This window comes from Nerophis ophidion, linkage group LG09 (assembly GCF_033978795.1).
Source record: "Nerophis ophidion isolate RoL-2023_Sa linkage group LG09, RoL_Noph_v1.0, whole genome shotgun sequence".
Classification (NCBI taxonomy): Eukaryota; Metazoa; Chordata; class Actinopteri; order Syngnathiformes; family Syngnathidae; genus Nerophis; species Nerophis ophidion.
This window is the reverse complement of record NC_084619.1, coordinates 58,107,363-58,126,931: the sequence shown is the minus strand read 5'-3', so window position 1 is coordinate 58,126,931 and position 19,569 is coordinate 58,107,363. Positions and strand designations below refer to the sequence as shown.

The following is a 19,569-nucleotide window of genomic DNA, read 5'->3' as shown; positions in this document are numbered from 1 at the left end:
ATATTAGCTGCAAATGTCATGAAGTCAGTGACGAAGCTGAGGCTTGGGAGACGTTGGACCTTCCAACAGGACAACGATCCCAAGCATACCTCAAAATCAACATCAGAATGGTTGCAGAAGAAGGGCTGGAAGACTCTGGAGTGGCCTTCACAGTCGCCAGACCTAAATCCTATAGAAAACCTGTGGTGGGACTTGAAGAAGGCAGTTGCAGCACGCAAGCCCAAGAATATGAATGAACCTGAGGCTTTTGCCCAAGAGGAATCGGCTAAAATACCTGTAGATCGTTGCAAGAAGCTTGTGTCCGGTTATGTATCACGTTTGAAGGATGTCATTACTGCGAAAGGGTGCTCTACTAAGTACTAAAGATGCATGTAACTAGGGTGTTGAATCATTTTGTCAATGAGATATTAAGAAACATGTCCTTTTTTGGTATTTTGTAAAATACAGTTTTACAATTTAAGTTGCATTTGTCTATTTGACACATCTTTATTTGATATGACTATAAACACATTACGGAATAAATGTCCAAATTGCTAAAACAGCAAAATTGTGTGGGGGTTGAATAATTTTGATCACAACTGTATGTCTGCCCTCCTGTTTATTGTGTACACAAATGTGACAACAGGGCGAAAATTAAACATGGTGATGATTCTCTAATTGTTAGTTTGTGAAATGGATAAGCAGTCACAGGTGTCAGCTGACGGGTGCCAGTTTGTTTATGTGGACGCGTCCTTGCAAAAGGCAAAGTTAAATCATGAAACGCAACCTTACCCGAGCAGAGACAATGCATGATTTATCCAGGCGAGTCCCGGACGGATCTATTTTTGATCAAGTATGGGGATCTATTACATTGCATAGTTAGATATTTTTTTTGCTCGTATTTGCTGTCGGCAGAAAGATCTAGGCCCCCTGCGTACTTAGAGATTGCATGCTTTGCTTGCTTCACAGGAGCCATCTTGTCTTTGTTGACCACCACTGTTAAAGTCACGTGACGGAATACAAGCAATACCCAGGAATGAATTACGACGTGTGTATTTCCATTTAATCTCATTGACCTTGATTTTTCTTGTCTGATTATGAATCAACAGTAATAACCATAAAAGAAATAGAACGATTAAATATTAACTTTGCTTCCTCCTACCCTGGAAATTAAGTATTTTTGTTATGTAAAGACAACATGACTTCTCTTTAAAATGTCATGTTTCCTTTTCCGTTTTTTGGAAATGACAAACGGTTTTATGTTGCATTCCTCCCAAGCAGCCACTAATGAATAACAATGATTACAACATAACATTAAATAAGACCAGTGACGTTTTTATTATTAGTGATAACGCAGCGGACACTCTCTCCCCCAGCTTGGACATTTGAATACAGAATGACAGGAAAACGGTCTCTCAATTATATGTCTTGTGTCACGAACGGTGTAGGTTGACTGCTCGGTAGCTAGACCCAGGGTTGAGTCCCTAGCATACTTGCCAACCGTCCCGATTTTTCCGGGATACTCCCGAATTTCAGTGCCCCTCCCGAAAATCTCCCCGGGTCAACCATTCTCCCGAATTTCTCCTGATTTCCACCCGGACCACAATATTGGGGGCGTGCCTTAAAGGCACTACCTTTAGCGTCCTCTCTCACCTGTCGTCACGTCCGCTTTTCCTCCGTACAAACAGCGTGTCGGCCATGCCACATAATACATGCGGCTTCTACAGAAACGTATCGGTGAATGCAATGCATACTTATCAACAGCCATACAGGTCACACTGGGGGTGGTCGTATAAACAACTTTAACACTGTTACAAATATGCCCCACACTGTGAACCCACACCAACCAAGAACGACAAACACATTTTGGGAGAACATCCACACAGTAACACAACATGCACACAACAGAACAAATACCTAGAATCCCTTACAGCACTAACTCTTCCGGAATGCTATAATTTACACCGCCGCTACCACCAAACCCTGCCCATCTCCCGAATTCGGAGGTCTCAAGGTTGGCAAGTATGGTCCCAAGTGAAACAGAAAAGCAGGGACTGAACCAGGCATGCTACACTCACATGTATGTAAAAACTGACAAGAATTTCTGAAGTTATTTTCAGGACATGGTGAATTGTACAGATGTAACCATGCCATGTTTATTTGTTTTTTTTTGTAACATGTTAAACACCTTAATTCTGGACCTTATTGCTCTTTTATCCTGCACTACAACGAGTTAATGGTAAATGGGTTGTACTTGTATCGCTTTTCTACATTATTTTAAGGAACTCAAAGTGCTCTGACACTATTTCCACAGCCACCCATTCACACACACACACATTCACACACTGATGGCGGGAGCTGCCATGCACGGCGCTAACCAGGACCCATCAGGAGCAAGGGTGAAGTGTCTTGCTAAAGGACACAACGGACGTGACTAAGATTAGGGCAGGGCGATATATCGATAAACACGATATATTGCGGGTTTGTCTCTGTGCGATATAGAAAATGACTATATCTTGATATTTCGAGTATACATTCTCACGCAGTTGCTTTTAGCTGCGGGCATAACACTACAGTCTGTCCTCGCTCTTTGCTGTCTCTCCTCTCAGAGAAGCGCACCTTCTTACATACGTCACCTACTGTCACGTCATACGTCACATACGTATACGCCCTCGCTCAGCAGAGAGGTAGCAGCATGGGTAACGTTAGCTGTGATGCTAGCAGAGCCGTGCGAGTGATAATACGAGAGAAAGAAGGTGCGAATGACGGAAGAAGTAATTCCCAAGAATAACAGCAGGGGGTCCATTGTCTGGCGGTGGTTTGGCTTCAAGTGGGAACTGGGAATATGTCGAACAGACAACCGTAATAAGTCAAGCATGCGACACAAGCATTGCTATAAAAAGTAGCATTACTGCTAATATGTAGCATCATTTGAAAAGTCACCTGCTAGAGAATGAAGAGTGCTTCCTCTGCAAGTAAACATTTCCACATCAACACCGTATGAAAAAAATAGTCAACAACAGAATTCAATAACGTCCGTAGTAAACTACCACATAGCGAAGGACGAACACTATTTGATTTCCAATTATGCAGCTCATTTTTATTTGACACTTAAAATGTCTCTGACAATCTTGCAGTTTCTGTCTTGGAAATGACATGAATGTTTGTGCCATTGTTTAATAACTGTTTAATAAATACAGTTTTGGTCAATTGACTTAAATGTGATTTCCTTCTCTGCATGAAAGTTTAAAATGAGCATATATTAATCCAGTATGAAGAACAATGCTTTAATGTAGACACATAGAATCATCATACTGCTGTGATTATATGTATCAAGTGTTAATTCAATTCCAAGGCAAAATATCGAGATATATATCGTGTATCGCGATACGGCCTAAAAATATCGAGATATTAAAAAAAGGCCATAGGACCACTCTCCGAACTTCACCACGCCGTCCCCTAATGCAACAATTTTGTTCTTATTTGTACCGTAAAGTTCAAATTTGAATGACAGTAAAAGGAAGTCCAAGTCTAAAACCATATTTGCGTGGTACGCAAAGTCTATAAAAGAGTATTGGCAAAGTAGCGTTACATGTCAACGCACTACAGTCGGCAGCTAAAGATGGAGCTATTATTTTGGTTTGTGGTTTTAAAAAAATAAAATAAATAAATAAATAATTATTTAAATATATTTTTCGAATTAAAAAATGAAACTATTGTGGTAGCTTGAGGAGTATCTGACAAAATAGGTTTGTTAAATCCACATATTGTTCTATATGAGTCAGTTAAGTTCAGTGGTTCTCAAATGGGGGTACTTGAAGGTATGCCAAAGGACACGTGATATTTTTTTTAAATATTCTAAAAATAGCAACAATTCAAAAATCCTTAATAAATATATTTATTGAATAATACTTCAACAAAATATGGATGTTAGTTCATAAACTGTGAAAAGAAATGCAACAATGCAATATTCTGTGTTGACAGCTAGATTTTTTGTGGACATGTTCCATAAAAATTGATGTTAAAGATTTATTTTTTTGTGAACAAATGTTTAGAATTAAGTTTGTGAATCCAGATGGATCTCTATTACAATCCCCAAAGAGGACACTTTAAGTTGATGATTACTTCTATGTGTAGAAATCTTTATTTATAATTAAATCACCTGTTTATTTTTCAACATGTTTTAGTTATGTTTATATCTTTTTTTCCAAATAGTTCAAGAAAGACCACTACAAAAGAGCAATATTTTGCACTGTTATACAATTTAATAAATCAAAAACTTTATCTCTTTTCTTCAACCAAAAATGTTTTGTTCTGATTAGGGGGTATTTGAATTAAAAAAATGTTCACTGAAAAATGGTTGAGAACCACTGCCCGAATGCAACAATTTTGTTCCTATTTGTACTGTAAAGTTCAAATTTGAATGACGAAAAAAGGAAGTCTAAGTCTAAGACCAAAACCATATTTGTGTGATACGCAAAGTCTATAAAAGAGTATTGGCAAAGTCGCATTACATGTCGGCAGCTAAAGATGGAGCTATTGTTTTTTTGGTGTGTGGTTTTAAAAAAATAAAATAAATAAATAAAACATTATTTAAATATTTTTTTCGGATTAAAAATGTATTGTGGTAGCTTGAGGCTTATCTGACAAAATAGGTTTGTTAAATCCACATATTGTTCTAATTGAGTCAGTTAGTTGAACCAAACTACTTACCTTCCACATAAAGTGCCATGTTTTAGCAGTCAGGTATCAACCAGAAAGAGTTAAAAAAAAAAAAAAAGGAAATTGCAAGACTCCTGAGTCAGAACTTGACAGTTAATTCCAAAGTGACATGGCCACAGTTGTGTAAAGTTTGCTTGAAGTGTATGCTGGCTGCTTGCTATTGTCCATTCATTCAGGGCTTGTAGGTCCAATCGTCACTGATGCTCCAGAGGATAGAACATCCCGTCAGCGTTAAAAAAAAAAAAAAAAAAAAAAAACAAGCACACATTCGCACTTATCTCCCTGGACAGTGGCCAGAATGAAGCCTCTTCCAGCAGACCAAAAACGCAGCACTTTCCCTGTTAAATGCCTGCCCCTTTTCTTCCTGCCCCGAATGCCGTAAACCACGTCACAAGTCCTGGCTACGACTCTCAGTCTCTGCCCAGGTTCTCTCCCTCCTCCCCACCTTGGACTTTATGGTCACATTATTGCAGCCATTTCAGATCGGTCAATTATCAACCGGTGAAAGCGACACTCCCATCCGCAGGACGTGACTAACGGGAGACTTAAAGAGGCGAGTGAGGGACGGACGGGGCGAGAAGACCCCGGGGCGATGCGTGCGGAACACTGCAAAAAACGGGGGGTCTTCAACGCACCGCGAGGAGGAGCGGCTGCTAAAATGACGCCGTTTCGAGTCGCGTCTTAGCACGGCCAGCATATCCCTGGGGGAGCGACATCAAGCTGAAATGTATCCGACATGTGCCTACCGTTTGTCCGCAGGGATGTTGGCGGCGGTTGGGGTTGGGGTTGGGGTTGGGGTTGGGGCGGGGGGGCCGTCGATGGAGTCGGCCTGGAGAGACACACCGATATTCTCTTTTCTCGGCGGGGTTTATCCGTCACCACAGCAAGCTCCAGCCACTCCTCCTGGGCATCGCCGTGGTTTCAAGGTGCTCCAAAATGGGTTTTTTTAAATGTGGAACTTTTTTAAAACGAGAAATCCGAAAAATTTGCTTTTTTTTTTATCGTCACTACGCTGACATTCCAAACAGGAATTCAGTGACGCGAGTCCAGCCAATCGAGGTGTTGCTTTCTGATGACGTCACGCAACCGGGCCAATCACTTTAGGCTACGTCTACTTCCTGCTTGAAACTAAATAAGACGGAAAACCTTTAAAAAAGTGGTGAACTTGATTTTTCCCCATTTACTTTTAGTGTTCGTGGGTTGAAAGAAAGTGGCGCTACAACTCAGATAAAAAAAAAATGTGTCTATGAATTGCCGTCCTGATGCATTACATGACCAAATATCACGGCAGGAATTCACAGACTTTGTTGCATTTTCTTCAACTGCAACACTGTAATGACAGCAGGGAAATGCTGCCCCTCTCTGGCGGTATCTTGAAACTGCACTACAAATACATGCTGTGGGTCTAAATAACCCACACATTGTGAGGTTGCATGATGATCTACAAACCCCGTTTCCATATGATTCGGGAAATTGTGTTAGATGTAAATATAAACGGAATAAAATGATTTGCAAATCATTTTCAACCTATATTCAGTTGAATGCACTACAAAGACAAGATATTTGATGTTCAAACTCAATAAACTTTTTTTTTTTGCAAATAATAATTAACTTAGAATTTCATGGCTGCAACACGTGCCAAAGTAGTTGGGAAAGGGCATGCTAACAACTGTGTTACATCACCTTTTCTTTTAACAACACTCAATAAAAGTTTGGGAACTGAGGAAACTATATTGTTAAAGCTTTGAAGGTGGAATTATTTCCCATTCTTGTTTTATGTAGAGCGTCAGTCCAGGGTCTCCGCTGTCGTATTTTACGCTTCATAATGCGCCACACATTTTTGAAGGGAGACAAGTCTGGACTGCAGGCGGACCAGGAAAATACCCGCACTCTTTTACTACGAAACCACGCTGTTGTAACACGTGGCTTGGTATTGTCTTGCTGAAATAAGCAGGGGCATCCATGATAACGTTGTTTGGATGACAACATATAAATAAATAAATAAATGGGTTGTACTTGTATAGCGCTTTTCTACCTTCAAGGTACTCAAAGCGCTTTGACACTACTTCCACATTTACCCATTCACACACTGATGGAGGGAGCTGCCATGCAAGGCGCCAACCAGCACCCATCAGGAGCAAGGGTGAAGTGTCTTGCTCAGGACACAACGAGGTTGGTACTAGGTGGGATTTGAACCAGGGACCCTCGGGTTGCGCACGGCCACTCTCCCACTGCGCCACGCCGTCCCCATATGTTGCTCCAAAACCTGTATGGACCATTCAGCATTAATGGTGCCTTCACAGATGTGTAAGTTACCCATGCCTTGGGCACTAATACACCCCCATACCATAACACATGCCGGCTTTTGAACTTTGCACGTATAACAATCCGGATGGTTATTTTCCTCTTTGTTCCGGAGGACACCACGTCCACAGTTTCCAAATATAATTTGAAATGTGGACTCGTCAGACCACAGAACACTTTTCCACTTTTCATCAGTCCATCTTAGATGAGCTCGGGCCCAGCGAAGTTAGCGGCGTTCTTTGTTGTTGTTGATAAATGGGTTTTGCTTTGCATAGCAGAGTTTTAACTTGCACTTACAGATGTACCAACCAACTGTAGTTACTGACAATGGTTTTATGAAGTGTTCCTGAGCCATTGTGGTGATATCCTTTACACACTGTCTGTTTTTGATGCAGTACCGCCTGAGGGATCAACGGTCCGTAATATCATCGCTTACGTGCAGTGATTTCTCCAGATTCTCTGTACCTTTTGATGATTTTACGGACAGTAGATGGTAAAATCCCTAAATTCCTTGCAATAGCTCGTTGAGAAATGTTGTTCTAAAACTGTTTGACAATTTGCTTACAAAGTGGTGACCCTCACCCCATCTTTGTTTGTTAATTACTTAGCATTTCATGGAAGCTGCTTTTATACCCAATCATGGCACCCACCTGTTCCCAATTAGCCTGCACACCTGTGGGATGTTCCATAAAAGTGTTTGATGAGAATTTCTCTACTTTATCAGTATTTATTGCCACCTTTCCCAACTTCTTTGTCACGTGTTGCTGGCATCAAATTCTAAAGTTAATGATTATTTGCAAAAAAAAAAATGTTTATCAGTTTGAACATCAAATATGTTGTCTTTGTAGCATATTCAACTGAATATGGGTTGAAAAGGATTTGCAAATCATTGTATTCCGTTTATATTTACATCCAACACAATTTCCCGACTCATATGGAAACAGGGTTTGTAGAACAGGGGTAGAGAACCTATGGCTCTAGAGCCAGATGTGGCTCTTACGATGACTGCATCTGGCTCTCAGATAAATCTTAGCTGAAATTTGCTTAACATGATAAGTAATTAATAATTACTCTGGTAATCACAGTGTTAGAAATAACCACGTATCAACCAGACTACAAAGCATTTTATTTATTAAGAGACTTATCATACTCTAAACATGTTGGTCTTTCTTAAAAATGCACGCATTTAGTTGTATTAAGTGTTAAAAAAATATTATATGGCTCTCACGGAAATACATTTTAAAATATTTGGCTTTAATGGCTCTCTCAGCCAAAAAAGTTCCCGATCCCTGATTTAGGACATCCATTTTACACCTCTTATTCCCTTTGGGGTCGCGGGGAGCGCTGGTTCCTATCTCAGCTACAATCGGGCAGAAGGCGGCGTATACCCTGGACAAGTCGCCACCTCATCGCAGGGCCAACACAGATAGACAGACAACATTCACACTCACATTCACACACTAGGGCCAAGTGATTTAGAACAGCCCTGGGGCCACATCCGTCCCGTTAAACTTTTCAATCTGGCCCACCGGACATTCCCAAATAATTTTTTTTAGATATTTAAGATCAAAAGTGTAGCTGTCATTATGATGTGTAGTGATGTTTTCAAATGACCGTAAGTCTTGAACTACAGTATACAAATTATTTCAATGGTTGGAATCTGCGATTGTGCGTGATATACTAGTTACTATGGTGATCTAATTAGTTTCTATGGTAATCTAATTAGTTAGTATGGTAATCTACATCACAGCAGGGATTTTTTTTTAGTAAGTAAGTAGTAAGTAGGTAAATGTTATTTACAAAGCGCTTTTCACAGATACAATCACAAAGCGCTGTACAAAAAATAGGTAAAGTAAAACAACAATTTAATTTAAAACAACAGGGGCAACATCATAAAAAGGATACAAAGTGGATTAAAAATGATAGTTAAAAGGTGCATTAACTAAAAGACTTACTAAAAAGAAAAGTTTTCAAATTAAAGTTTCAACACAGTCAAGATCACAGAGGGACTGGTGCAAATTGTTCCAGAGTCTGGGACTTATAGCCTGGAATGCCAGATCTTCATGGGTTTTAAATTGAGTTTTTGGGATCTTTAGAAGACATTATGTTGTCAATATTCAGTGTTTTATCATTCATAGATAATATTGTAAATGCCACAGTCTGTATATTCAGGGTGTCTCATTCAGGAAAAAAAAAAAAGTAAATTCAATTCCGTTTTTTAAGGTAGTCACATTTTTAGCATTCAATCAGACATTATTGTGAGTTTTTGTATTAGTGTTCCTAAAAATCAGATATACTGGCCCCCAAACACATTTTTTTCTCTAATTTTGGCTCCCGAGTCAAAATAATTGCACAGACCTGATTTAGAACATGGCCAATTTATTTTACTCCAAATGCATGCCTGATCAGGTCTTTGGGAAGAATTCGACTTGTCTGTCATGTGCATCTGCTGGAGGAGGGTTTTTAATGTGTTCACAATAAATCACAGTTTCAAGTCTTGTACTTAAAAGCCTGCCTTTTGACCTTGAGCGTTTTTAAAGGCTAGAGTTCAATATGCGACCAACATAAAGTTTACTCTTACCTCCTTTTGAACTGCGAGACATTTCAAAGGGCGTGGCTTTGTTGGTCAAACAAAGGGCACATGGAACACATGCAATGGGAAACTTGCTGCAAATATCTCAATTGTTTGGGTTGAGCTTTTTAGAACAGGGAAGGGTAGACTTCATTTATTTAAAAAAAAGTACATAGCGTTGCAATGCCATTTCTACATACAGCTACAAAAGTAAAACACAACAAAACATGAGCAATAGATATTGCACACTTACGATTGCTCCATGTCGACAAACCACAAAACAAAAACACAATTTGTACACACACATTCACCGTGGAGGCCGCTTTGCTGGGCGCTGGCCGCACGGCCAGAGACAGGAACGGACCCAAAAAAAAGCAACCAAGAGAGCCGACTCCATCCTAGGTTGCCCACTAGTTCTCAGTCAGTGACTAGGAATCTGTCCAGCGTTACGGAAATGTCCGATACGTGCTCTTTCATCCAGATCGTCCGTGGAACATACTTTATCAGTATCATGCTTCAAACCTGCTTTGAAAAGCTGTGCACTACAAAACGTGCTCATTGTAGCCATTAATGCTAAATTCCTCATATTAAAATAATAAAATAAAATAAAAAATCAGCACAAATTATTCAGTTTTGTTTTGTAGATTGTCGGTCAAAAATGTCTATAGTTTAAATAAAGACTGCATTTTGTTTTTAATTTTAGGCAAATTGATGCACTTTATACTTTTTGTTATGGGCTAAAACTAATTATATGAAATGTTATTCTTTGCTGTAAGTTTATATTTATTTTGTTTGTTTGTTTTTCTTTATGATAATAAGGAGACAGTGTTATGCAGATGTGTACTTATACCAATTTTATAGACAAATTATGGTATTTATAGTCATGGTGGGAGGAAACAGTAGTTCAGTAGTTTTCAAAGATTTAGACATGAATTATATATATATATGTCAATATAAGCTAAGCTGTTAAATATATTACAATTAAATGTTATTAAATTACTGTCTATTATACATTCAAGTACAGTCAAAAAGGAACTGTATAATGCGTATGATCCTTTTTGACTGTACTTGAATGCATAATAGACTGTATTTATTCTATTCACATTGTAATTAGTGCTGTATAATAAACTGTATTTATACTATTCACATGTGAATAGTGCTTTATAATAAACTGTATTTATATTATTCACAGGTGAATAATGCTGTATAATAGACTGTATTTATATTATTCACATGTTCATAATGCTGTATAATAGACTGTATTTATATTATTCACATGTGAATAATGTCGTATTACAGACTGTATTTATATTATTCACATGTGAATAATGCTGTATAATAGACTGTATTCATATTATTATCGTATAAAAATACCTAACTGTTTATTGTTTATTCTGAGCGAACTGTGGTGCTGAATTTCCCCCAGTGATCAATAAAGTACTTTCTATTCTATTTTATTCTATTCTAAAGATACTGCTATCTCATCTTCATATTATAAGCGATCAAGCAAAATATTTTGGTATTAGTGAGATATGATTTGTGGCTTTTTTTGTGACCTCAATCCTCGTTCATAATGTTTTAGTTCAGTAATGGATCCCCCGGTAAGAGCTGGACGAAGTGGCTGGGGAGAGGGAAGTATGGGCTTCACTGCTTAGGCTGCTGCCCCCGCGACCTCGGATAAGCGGAAGCATATGGATGGATAGATGGATGGATACATCTAGAAAGTTGCCGTTTAAATGACTATAGTTTTGTGTCATGTCTGTTGTACAAAGTTTGAGTTGTGATTGTACAAACCCGTTTCCATATGAGTTGGGAAATTGTGTTAGATGTAAATATAAACGGAATACAATGATTTGCAAATCATTCTCAACCCATATTCAGTTGAATATGCTACAAAGACAACATATTTAATGTTCAAACTGATCATTTTTGTTTTGAAAATAATCATTAACTTTAGAATTTGATGCCAGCAACACGAGACAAAGAAGTTGGGAAAGGTGGCAATAAACACTGATAAAGTTGAGGAATGCTCATCAAACACTTATATGGAACATCCCACAGATGTGCAGGCTAATTGGGAACAGGTGGGTGCCATGATTGGGTATAAAAGCAGCTTCCATGAAATACTAAGTAATTCACAAACAAAGATGGGGCGAGGGTCACCACTTTGTAAGCAAATTGTCGAACAGTTTTAGAACAACATTTCTCAACGAGCTATTGCAAGGAATTTGGGGATTTTTACCATCTACTGTCCGTAAAATCATCCAAAAGTTCAGAGAATCTGGAGAAATCACTGCACGTAAGCGATAATATTACGGACTTTTGACCCCTCAGGCGGTACTGCATCAAAAACCGACATCAGTGTGTAAAGGATATCACCACATGGGCACAGTAACACTTCATAAAACCACTGTCAGTAACTAAAGTTGGTCGCTACATCTGTAAGTGCAAGTTAAAACTCTACTATGCAAAGCCAAACCCATTTATCAACAATATCCCGAAACGCAGCCGGCTTGGCTGGGCCCGAGCTCACCTGAGGTGGACTGATATAAAGTGGAAAGGTGTTCTGGGGTCTGACGAGTCCACATTTCAAATTATATTTGGAAACAGAGGACGTGGTGTCCTCCAGAACAAAGAGGAAAATAACCATTCAGATTGTTATAGGTGCAAAGTTCAAAAGCCAGCATCTGTGATGGTATGACGGTGTATTAATGGGTTGTACTTGTATAGCGCTTTTCTACCTTCAAGGTACTCAAAGCGCTTTGACACTACTTCCACATTTACCCATTCACACACACATTCACACACTGATGGAGGGAGCTGCCATGCAAGGCGCTAACCAGCACCCATTAGGAGCAAGGGTGAAGTGTCTTGCTCAGGACACAACGGACATGACGAGGTTGCGCACGGCCACTCTTCCACTGCGCCACGCCCTCCCTTATGATATTAGACTACTAGATCCATCCATTTTCTACCGCTTATTCCCTTTTGGGGTCGCGGGGGGCGCTGGCACCTATCTCTGCTACAATCGGGCGGAAGGCGGGGTACACCCTGGACAAGTCGCCACCTCATCGCAGGGCCAACACAGATAGACAGACAACATTCACACTCACATTCACACACTAGGGACCATTTAGTGTTGCCAATCAACCTATCCCCAGGTGCATGTCTTTGGAAGTGGGAGGAAGCCGGAGTACCCGGAGGGAACCCACGCATTCACGGGGAGAACATGCAAACTCCACACAGAAAGATCCCGAGCCTGGATTTGAACCCAGGACTGCAGGACCTTCGTATTGTGTGGCAGACGCACTAACCCCTCTGCCATCGTGAAGCCCATTAGTGCCCAAGACATGGTTAACTTACACATCTGTGAAGGCACCATTAATGCTGAATGGTCCATACAGGTTTTGGAGCAACAAATGTTGTCATCCAAGCATAGTTATCATGGACGCCCCTTCTTATTTTAGCAAGACAAGTGTTACAACAGCGTGGCTTTGTAAAAAAAAGAGTGCGGGTACTTTCCTGGCCCGCCTGCAGTCCAGACCTGTCTCCCATCGAAAATGTGTGGCGCATTATGAAGCGTAAAATACGACAGCAGAGACCTCGGACTGTTGAACGACTGAAGCTCTACATAAAATAAGAATGGGAAAGAATTCCACTTTCAAAGCTCAACAATTAGTTTCCTCAGTTCCCAAACGTTTATTGAGTGTTGTTAAAAGAAAAGGTGATGTAACACAGTGGTGAACATGCCCTTTCCCAACTACTTTGGCACGTGTTGCAGCCATGAAATTCTAAGTTGATTATTATTTGCAAAAAAAAATAAAGTTAATGAGTTTGAACATCAAATATCTTGTCTTTGTAGTGCATTCAACTGAATATGGGTTGAAAAGGATTTGCAAATCATTGCATTCTGTTTATATTTACATCTAACACAATTTCCCAACTCATATGGAAATGGGGTTTGTAGTCAGGACAAACTTAGACATGACTATAATCATATGAAAGTAACATTTTCATTGGACATATATGAAAACAGGACTGAAAAGAAAATATGTACAAATAGAGAAAAAACTACGTCAGTGCTGTTGTTTGAAAATGCTTCATCCATCCATCCATCCATCATCTTCCGCTTATCCGAGGTCGGGTCGCGGGGGCAACAGCCTAAGCAGGGAAACCCAGACTTCCCTCTCCCCAGCCACTTCGTCTAGCTCTTCCCGGGGGATCCCGAGGCGTTCCCAGGCCAGCCGGGAGACATAGTCTTCCCAACGTGTCCTGGGTCTTCCCCGTGGCCTCCTACCGGTTGGACGTGCCCTAAACACCTCCCTAGGGAGGCGTTCGGGTGGCATCCTGACCAGATGCCCGAACCACCTCATCTGGCTCCTCTCGATGTGAAGGAGCAGCGGCTTTACTTTGAGTTCCTCCCGGATGGCAGAGCTTCTCACCCTATCTCTAAGGGAGAGCCCCGCCACACGGCGGAGGAAACTCATTTCGGCCGCTTGTACCCGTGATCTTATCCTTTCGGTCATGACCCAAAGCTCATGACCATAGGTGAGGATGGGAACGTAGATCGACCGGTAAATTGAGAGCTTTGCCTTCCGGCTCAGCTCCTTCTTCACCACAACGGACCGGTACAACGTCCGCATTACTGAAGACGCCGCACCGATCCGCCTGTCGATCTCACGATCCACTCTTCCCTCACTCGTGAACAAGACTCCTAGGTACTTGAACTCCTCCACTTGGGGCAGGGTCTCCTCCCCAACCCGGAGATGGCACTCCACCCTTTTCTGGGCGAGAACCATGGACTCGGACTTGGAGGTGCTGATTCTCATTCCGGTCGCTTCACACTCGGCTGCGAACCGATCCAGCGAGAGCTGAAGATCACGGTCAGATGAAGCCATCAGGACCACATCATCTGCAAAAAGCAGAGACCTAATCCTGCGGTTACCAAACCGGAACCCCTCAACGCCTTGACTGCGCCTAGAAATTCTGTCCATAAAAGTTATGAACAGAATCGGTGACAAAGGACAGCCTTGGCGGAGTCCAACCCTCACTGGAAATGTGTTCGACTTACTGCCGGCAATGCGGACCAAGCTCTGGCACTGATCGTACAGGGAACGGACCGCCACAATAAGACAGTCCGATACCCCATACTCTCTGAGCACTCCCCACAGGACTTCTCGAGGGACACGGTCGAATGCCTTCTCCAAGTCCACAAAGCACATGTAGACTGGTTGGGCAAACTCCCATGCACCCTCAAGAACCCTGCCGAGAGTATAGAGCTGGTCCACAGTTCCACGACCAGGACGAAAACCACACTGTTCCTCCTGAATCCGAGGTTCGACTATCCGACGTAGCCTCCTCTCCAGTACACCTGAATAAACCTTACCGGGAAGGCTGAGGAGTGTGATCCCACGATAGTTGGAACACACCCTCCGGTCCCCCTTCTTAAAGAGAGGAACCACCACCCCGGTCTGCCAATCCAGAGGTACCGCCCCCGATGTCCACGCGATGCTGCAAAGTCTTGTCAACCAAGACAGCCCCACAGCATCCAGAGCCTTAAGGAACTCCGGGCGGACCTCGTCCACCCCTGGGGCTTTGCCACCAAGGAGCTTTTTAACTACCTCAGCGACCTCAGCCCCAGAAATAGGAGAGTCCACCACAGATTCCCCAGGCACTGCTTCCTCATAGGAAGACGTGTTGGTGGGATTGAGGAGGTCTTCGAAGTATTCCTTCCACCTGTCCACAACATCCGCAGTCGAGGTCAGCAGAACACCATCCGCACCATACACGGTGTTGATAGTGCACTGCTTCCCCTTCCTGAGGCGGCGGACGGTGGTCCAGAATCGCTTCGAAGCCGTCCGGAAGTCGTTTTCCATAGCTTCCCCGAACTCTTCCCATGTCCGAGTTTTTGCCTCCGCGACCGCTGAAGCTGCACACCGCTTGGCCTGTCGGTACCTGTCCACTCCCTCCGGAGTCCTATGAGCCAAAAGGACCCGATAGGACTCCTTCTTCAGCTTGACGGCATCCCTCACCGCTGGTGTCCACCAAGGGGTTTTAGGATTGCCGCCCCGACAGGCACCAACTACCTTGCGGCCACAGCTCCGATCTGCCGCCTCGACAATAGAGGTGCGGAACATGGTCCACTCGGACTCAATGTCCAGCACCTCCCTCGTGACATGTTCAAAGTTCTTCCGGAGGTGGGAATTGAAACTTTGTCTGACAGGAGACTCTGCCAGACGTTCCCAGCAGACCCTCACAATGCGTTTGGGCCTCCCAGGTCTGTCCGGCATCCTCCCCCACCATTGCAGCCAACTCACCACCAGGTGGTGATCGGTAGAAAGCTCCGCCCCTCTCTTCACCCGAGTGTCCATAACATGAGGCCGCAAATCCGATGACACAACTACAAAGTCGATCATGGAACTGCGGCCTAGGGTGTCCTGGTGCCAAGTGCACATATGGACACCCTTATGTTTGAACATGGTGTTTGTTATGGACAAACTGTGACGAGCACAAAAGTCCAATAACAAAACACCACTCGGGTTCAGATCCGGGCGGCCATTCTTCCCAATCACGCCTCTCCAGGTTCCACTGTCGTTGCCAACGTGAGCGTTGAAGTCTCCCAGTAGGACAAGGGAATCACCCGGGGGAGCACTTTCCAGTACTCCCTCGAGCGTTCCCAAAAAGGGTGGGTACTCTGAACTGCTGTTTGGTGCATAAGCACAAACAACAGTCAGGACCCGTCCCCCCACCCGAAGGCGGAGGGAGGCTACCCTTTCGTCCACCGGGTTGAACTCCAACGTACAGGCTTTGAGCCGGGGGGAAACAAGAATTGCCACCCCAGCCCGTCGCCTCTCACTGCCGGCAACGCCAGAGTGGAAGAGGGTCCAATCCCTCTCGAGAGAAGTGGTTCCAGAGCCCTTGCTGTGCGTCGAAGTGAGTCCGACTATATCCAGCCGGAATTTTTCAACTTCGCGCACTAGCTCAGGCTCTTTCCCCCCCAGTGACGTGACGTTCCACGTCCCAAGAGCTAGCTTCTGTAGCCGAGGATCGGACCGCCAAGTGCCCTGCCTTCGGCTGTCGCCCAGCTCACAATGCACCCGACCTCTTCATCACCCGTTCTCCTAATGCCTCTGGACAAAATCCCAAGTAGAGGTACAGGCAATGGCTAGTTTCATTAACATCCTACCTAACAAAGCACAGGACAGGGCACTTTGAAAGGAATAATTCTACGTCACAATGGAGACGGCCGAGCGGTGCCTCGTGAAAAGGGTGTATCCATTAATCATAATTCATTGATGCAATTTCCAAATGTGTTCAGTTTTTTTTTTTTACCAGGGATTTGGAAAGAGTTGCATCCTTTACAGCAGTGGTTCTCAAATGGGGTTACGCGTACCCCTGGGGGTACTTGAAGGTATGCCAAGGGGTACGTGATATTTTTTACAAATATTTTCTAAATAGCAACAATTCAAAAATCCTTTATAAATATATGTATTCAATAATACAATAACAAAATATGAATGTAAGTTCATAAACTGTTAAAAGAAATGCAACAATGCAATATTCAGTGTTGACAGCTAGATTTTTTTCTGGACATGCTCCATAAATATTGAAGTTAAAGATTTCTTTTTTTGTAAAGAAATGTTTAGGAATAAGTTCATGAATCCAGATGGATCTCTATTACAATCCCCAAAGAGGGCACTTTAAGTTGATGATTACTTCTATGTGTAGAAATCTGTATTTATAATTGAATCACTTGTTTATTTTTCAACAAGTTTTTCGTTATTTTTATATATATTTTTCGAAATAGTTCAAGAAAGACCACTACAAATGAGCAATATTTTGCACTGTTATACAATTTAATAAATCAGAAACTGATGACATGGTGCTGTATTTTACTTCTTTATCTCTTTTTTTTCAACCAAAAATGCTTTGCTCTTATTAGGGGGTACTTGAATCAAAAAAAATGTTCACAGGGGGTACTTAATTGAAAAAAGGTTGAGAACCACTGCCTTACAGTTTGACTTTTTTTTTTTTTTTTTTTCCCAAGATGGCGCTGCTGTAGTGGCTGCTGTAGGCAGGAGCTCTGTGCTCTTGTGTCATCCTTTTGTGTTTCCCTCTTGTTTTCATGTGGTATTATATTTTTTTGCATTTTGGTCCGGGACCCTTTGGGACTGTGTGACAAGGGGTGGCACTTTCGTGACCTCTGTGGTGCTTTTTTTGTGGACTTCTGGATCTGCCTCCCGGGAGCCTTTTGGCCATGGAGACCAGCTGCAGGGTCTCTGCTACACCAGAGTCTGTTTGGATGTACTGGAGGAGATGCGGATGAGGGGGGCGAGACTGCGGAGCTAGCACTGAGCTACTGGGACGGAGAGGCTTCGGGGTGTCTTGACTGGGTGAGCAGGTGTCGGACACCTCAGTCACCTTGGACGTATCATCTCTCATCCATGCGGACTGGACACTGGCCGAGAGTGGAGTCGGCTGTCTTGGTTGCCTTGTTGGGTCTGCTTCTGTCTCTGGCCAAGCTCCCTCCACCCCAGCGGACGATGGCGTGGAACACCGCAGAGGCCACCACAGTGTATATATTTTTTTATTTTACTTTTTATTCATAGCTGTATGTAGAAGTGTCTGGTTGTATCTGCTGCTTTAATGTCTTTAATGTCCTCTGTGTTCTTTGATGTTTGATGTTTCCCTCTTACACACATGTAAGAGGGATGTGTACTATGGCTATGAGATGTTGTTTTTTTTTGTTTTTTTTTCCCTTGGCCTCAGTCTGCACCCCCACTCCAGGGCCTAGGCTAAGACCGATTTTTTACATTTTATTTTAATCTTCTATTTTTTTCTCCTCCCCCCCCTGTTTACCTGTATGTCATCTTTTTTGTAAGGGGCGCTGGAAGCCGGCAGACCCGTCAGTGATCCTGTTCTGTCTCCCTGTAATGTTTGTCTGATCTTGAATGGGATTGTGCTGAAAATTGTAATTTTCCTGAAGGAACTCTCCTGACGGAATAAATAAAGTACTATCTAATCTAATCTAATCCTAAATGGTTACCTCCCAGTCCAACAGGAGCGGTGTGATTGGCTGGCATGTGGAAGCAGGTCAGATTCATGAAATGATTGGAACAGCTTCAAAGACAATCCTTGCAAGGGAAAGTTGGCCAACGTTAGATTAGATTAGATTAGATTAGATTAGATAGTACTTTATTTATTCCGTCAGGAGAGTTCCTTCAGGAAAATTAAAATTTTCAGTACAATCCCATTCAAGTTTAGACAAACATTACAGGGAGACAGAACAGGATCGCTGACGGGTCTGCCGGCTTCCAGCGCCCCTTACAAAAAAGATGAGATACAGGTAAACAAGGGGGGGGGGGGAGAGATGGGAGAAAAAAATAGAAGATTAAAATAAAATAAAATAAAAATCGGTCTTAGCCTGGGCCCTGGAGAGGGGGTGCAGACTGAGGCCAAGGGAAAAAAACAACAACTCATAGCCATGGTACACAGCCCTCTTCCATGTGTGTAAGAGGGAAACATCAAACATCAAAGAACACAGAGGACATTAAAGACATTAAAGCAGCAGATACAAGCAGACACTTCTACATACAGCTATGAATAAAAATTAAAAGAAACATATGCACTGTGGTGGCCTCTGCGGTGTTCCACGCCATCGTCCGCTGGGGTGAAGGGAGCATGGCCAGAGACAGGAGCAGACCCAACAAAGCAACCGAGACAGCAGACTCCACTCTCGGCCAGTGTCCAGTCCACATGGATGAGCGAGGATACGTCCAAGGTGACTGAGGTGTCCGACACCTGCTCACTCAGCCAAGACACCACGAAGCCTCTCCGTCCCAGCGCTCAGTGCTAGCTCCGCAGACCTCATCCGCATCTCCTCCAGTCCCTCCAAACTCTGCAGTCCTGTCCCCTCATCCGCATCTCCGCCAGTCCCTCCAAACCGACTCCGGTGTGGCAGACACCCAGCAGCTGGTCTCCAAGGCCAAAAG

General features: G+C 42.7%; 1 protein-coding gene across 2 annotated transcripts in view; it reads right to left on the bottom strand.

The window, feature by feature from the left end:
* ugp2b (UDP-glucose pyrophosphorylase 2b) overlaps positions 1-5,774 on the bottom strand; it is a 59,150-nt gene extending 53,376 nt beyond the window's left edge. The window contains exon 1 of one of the 2 annotated variants that reach the window (XM_061911339.1): positions 5,448-5,774. Coding sequence is in view for 1 of the 2 variants with exons in the window: in XM_061911338.1 (XP_061767322.1) it covers positions 4,693-4,711 (19 nt within the window). In the remaining variant the exon portion in view is untranslated. Of the gene's footprint in view, positions 1-4,692; positions 5,414-5,447 lie in introns of those variants that run through there. The other variant, XM_061911338.1, reaches the window with a different exon arrangement.
* Positions 5,775-19,569: the final 13,795 nt, after the last annotated feature.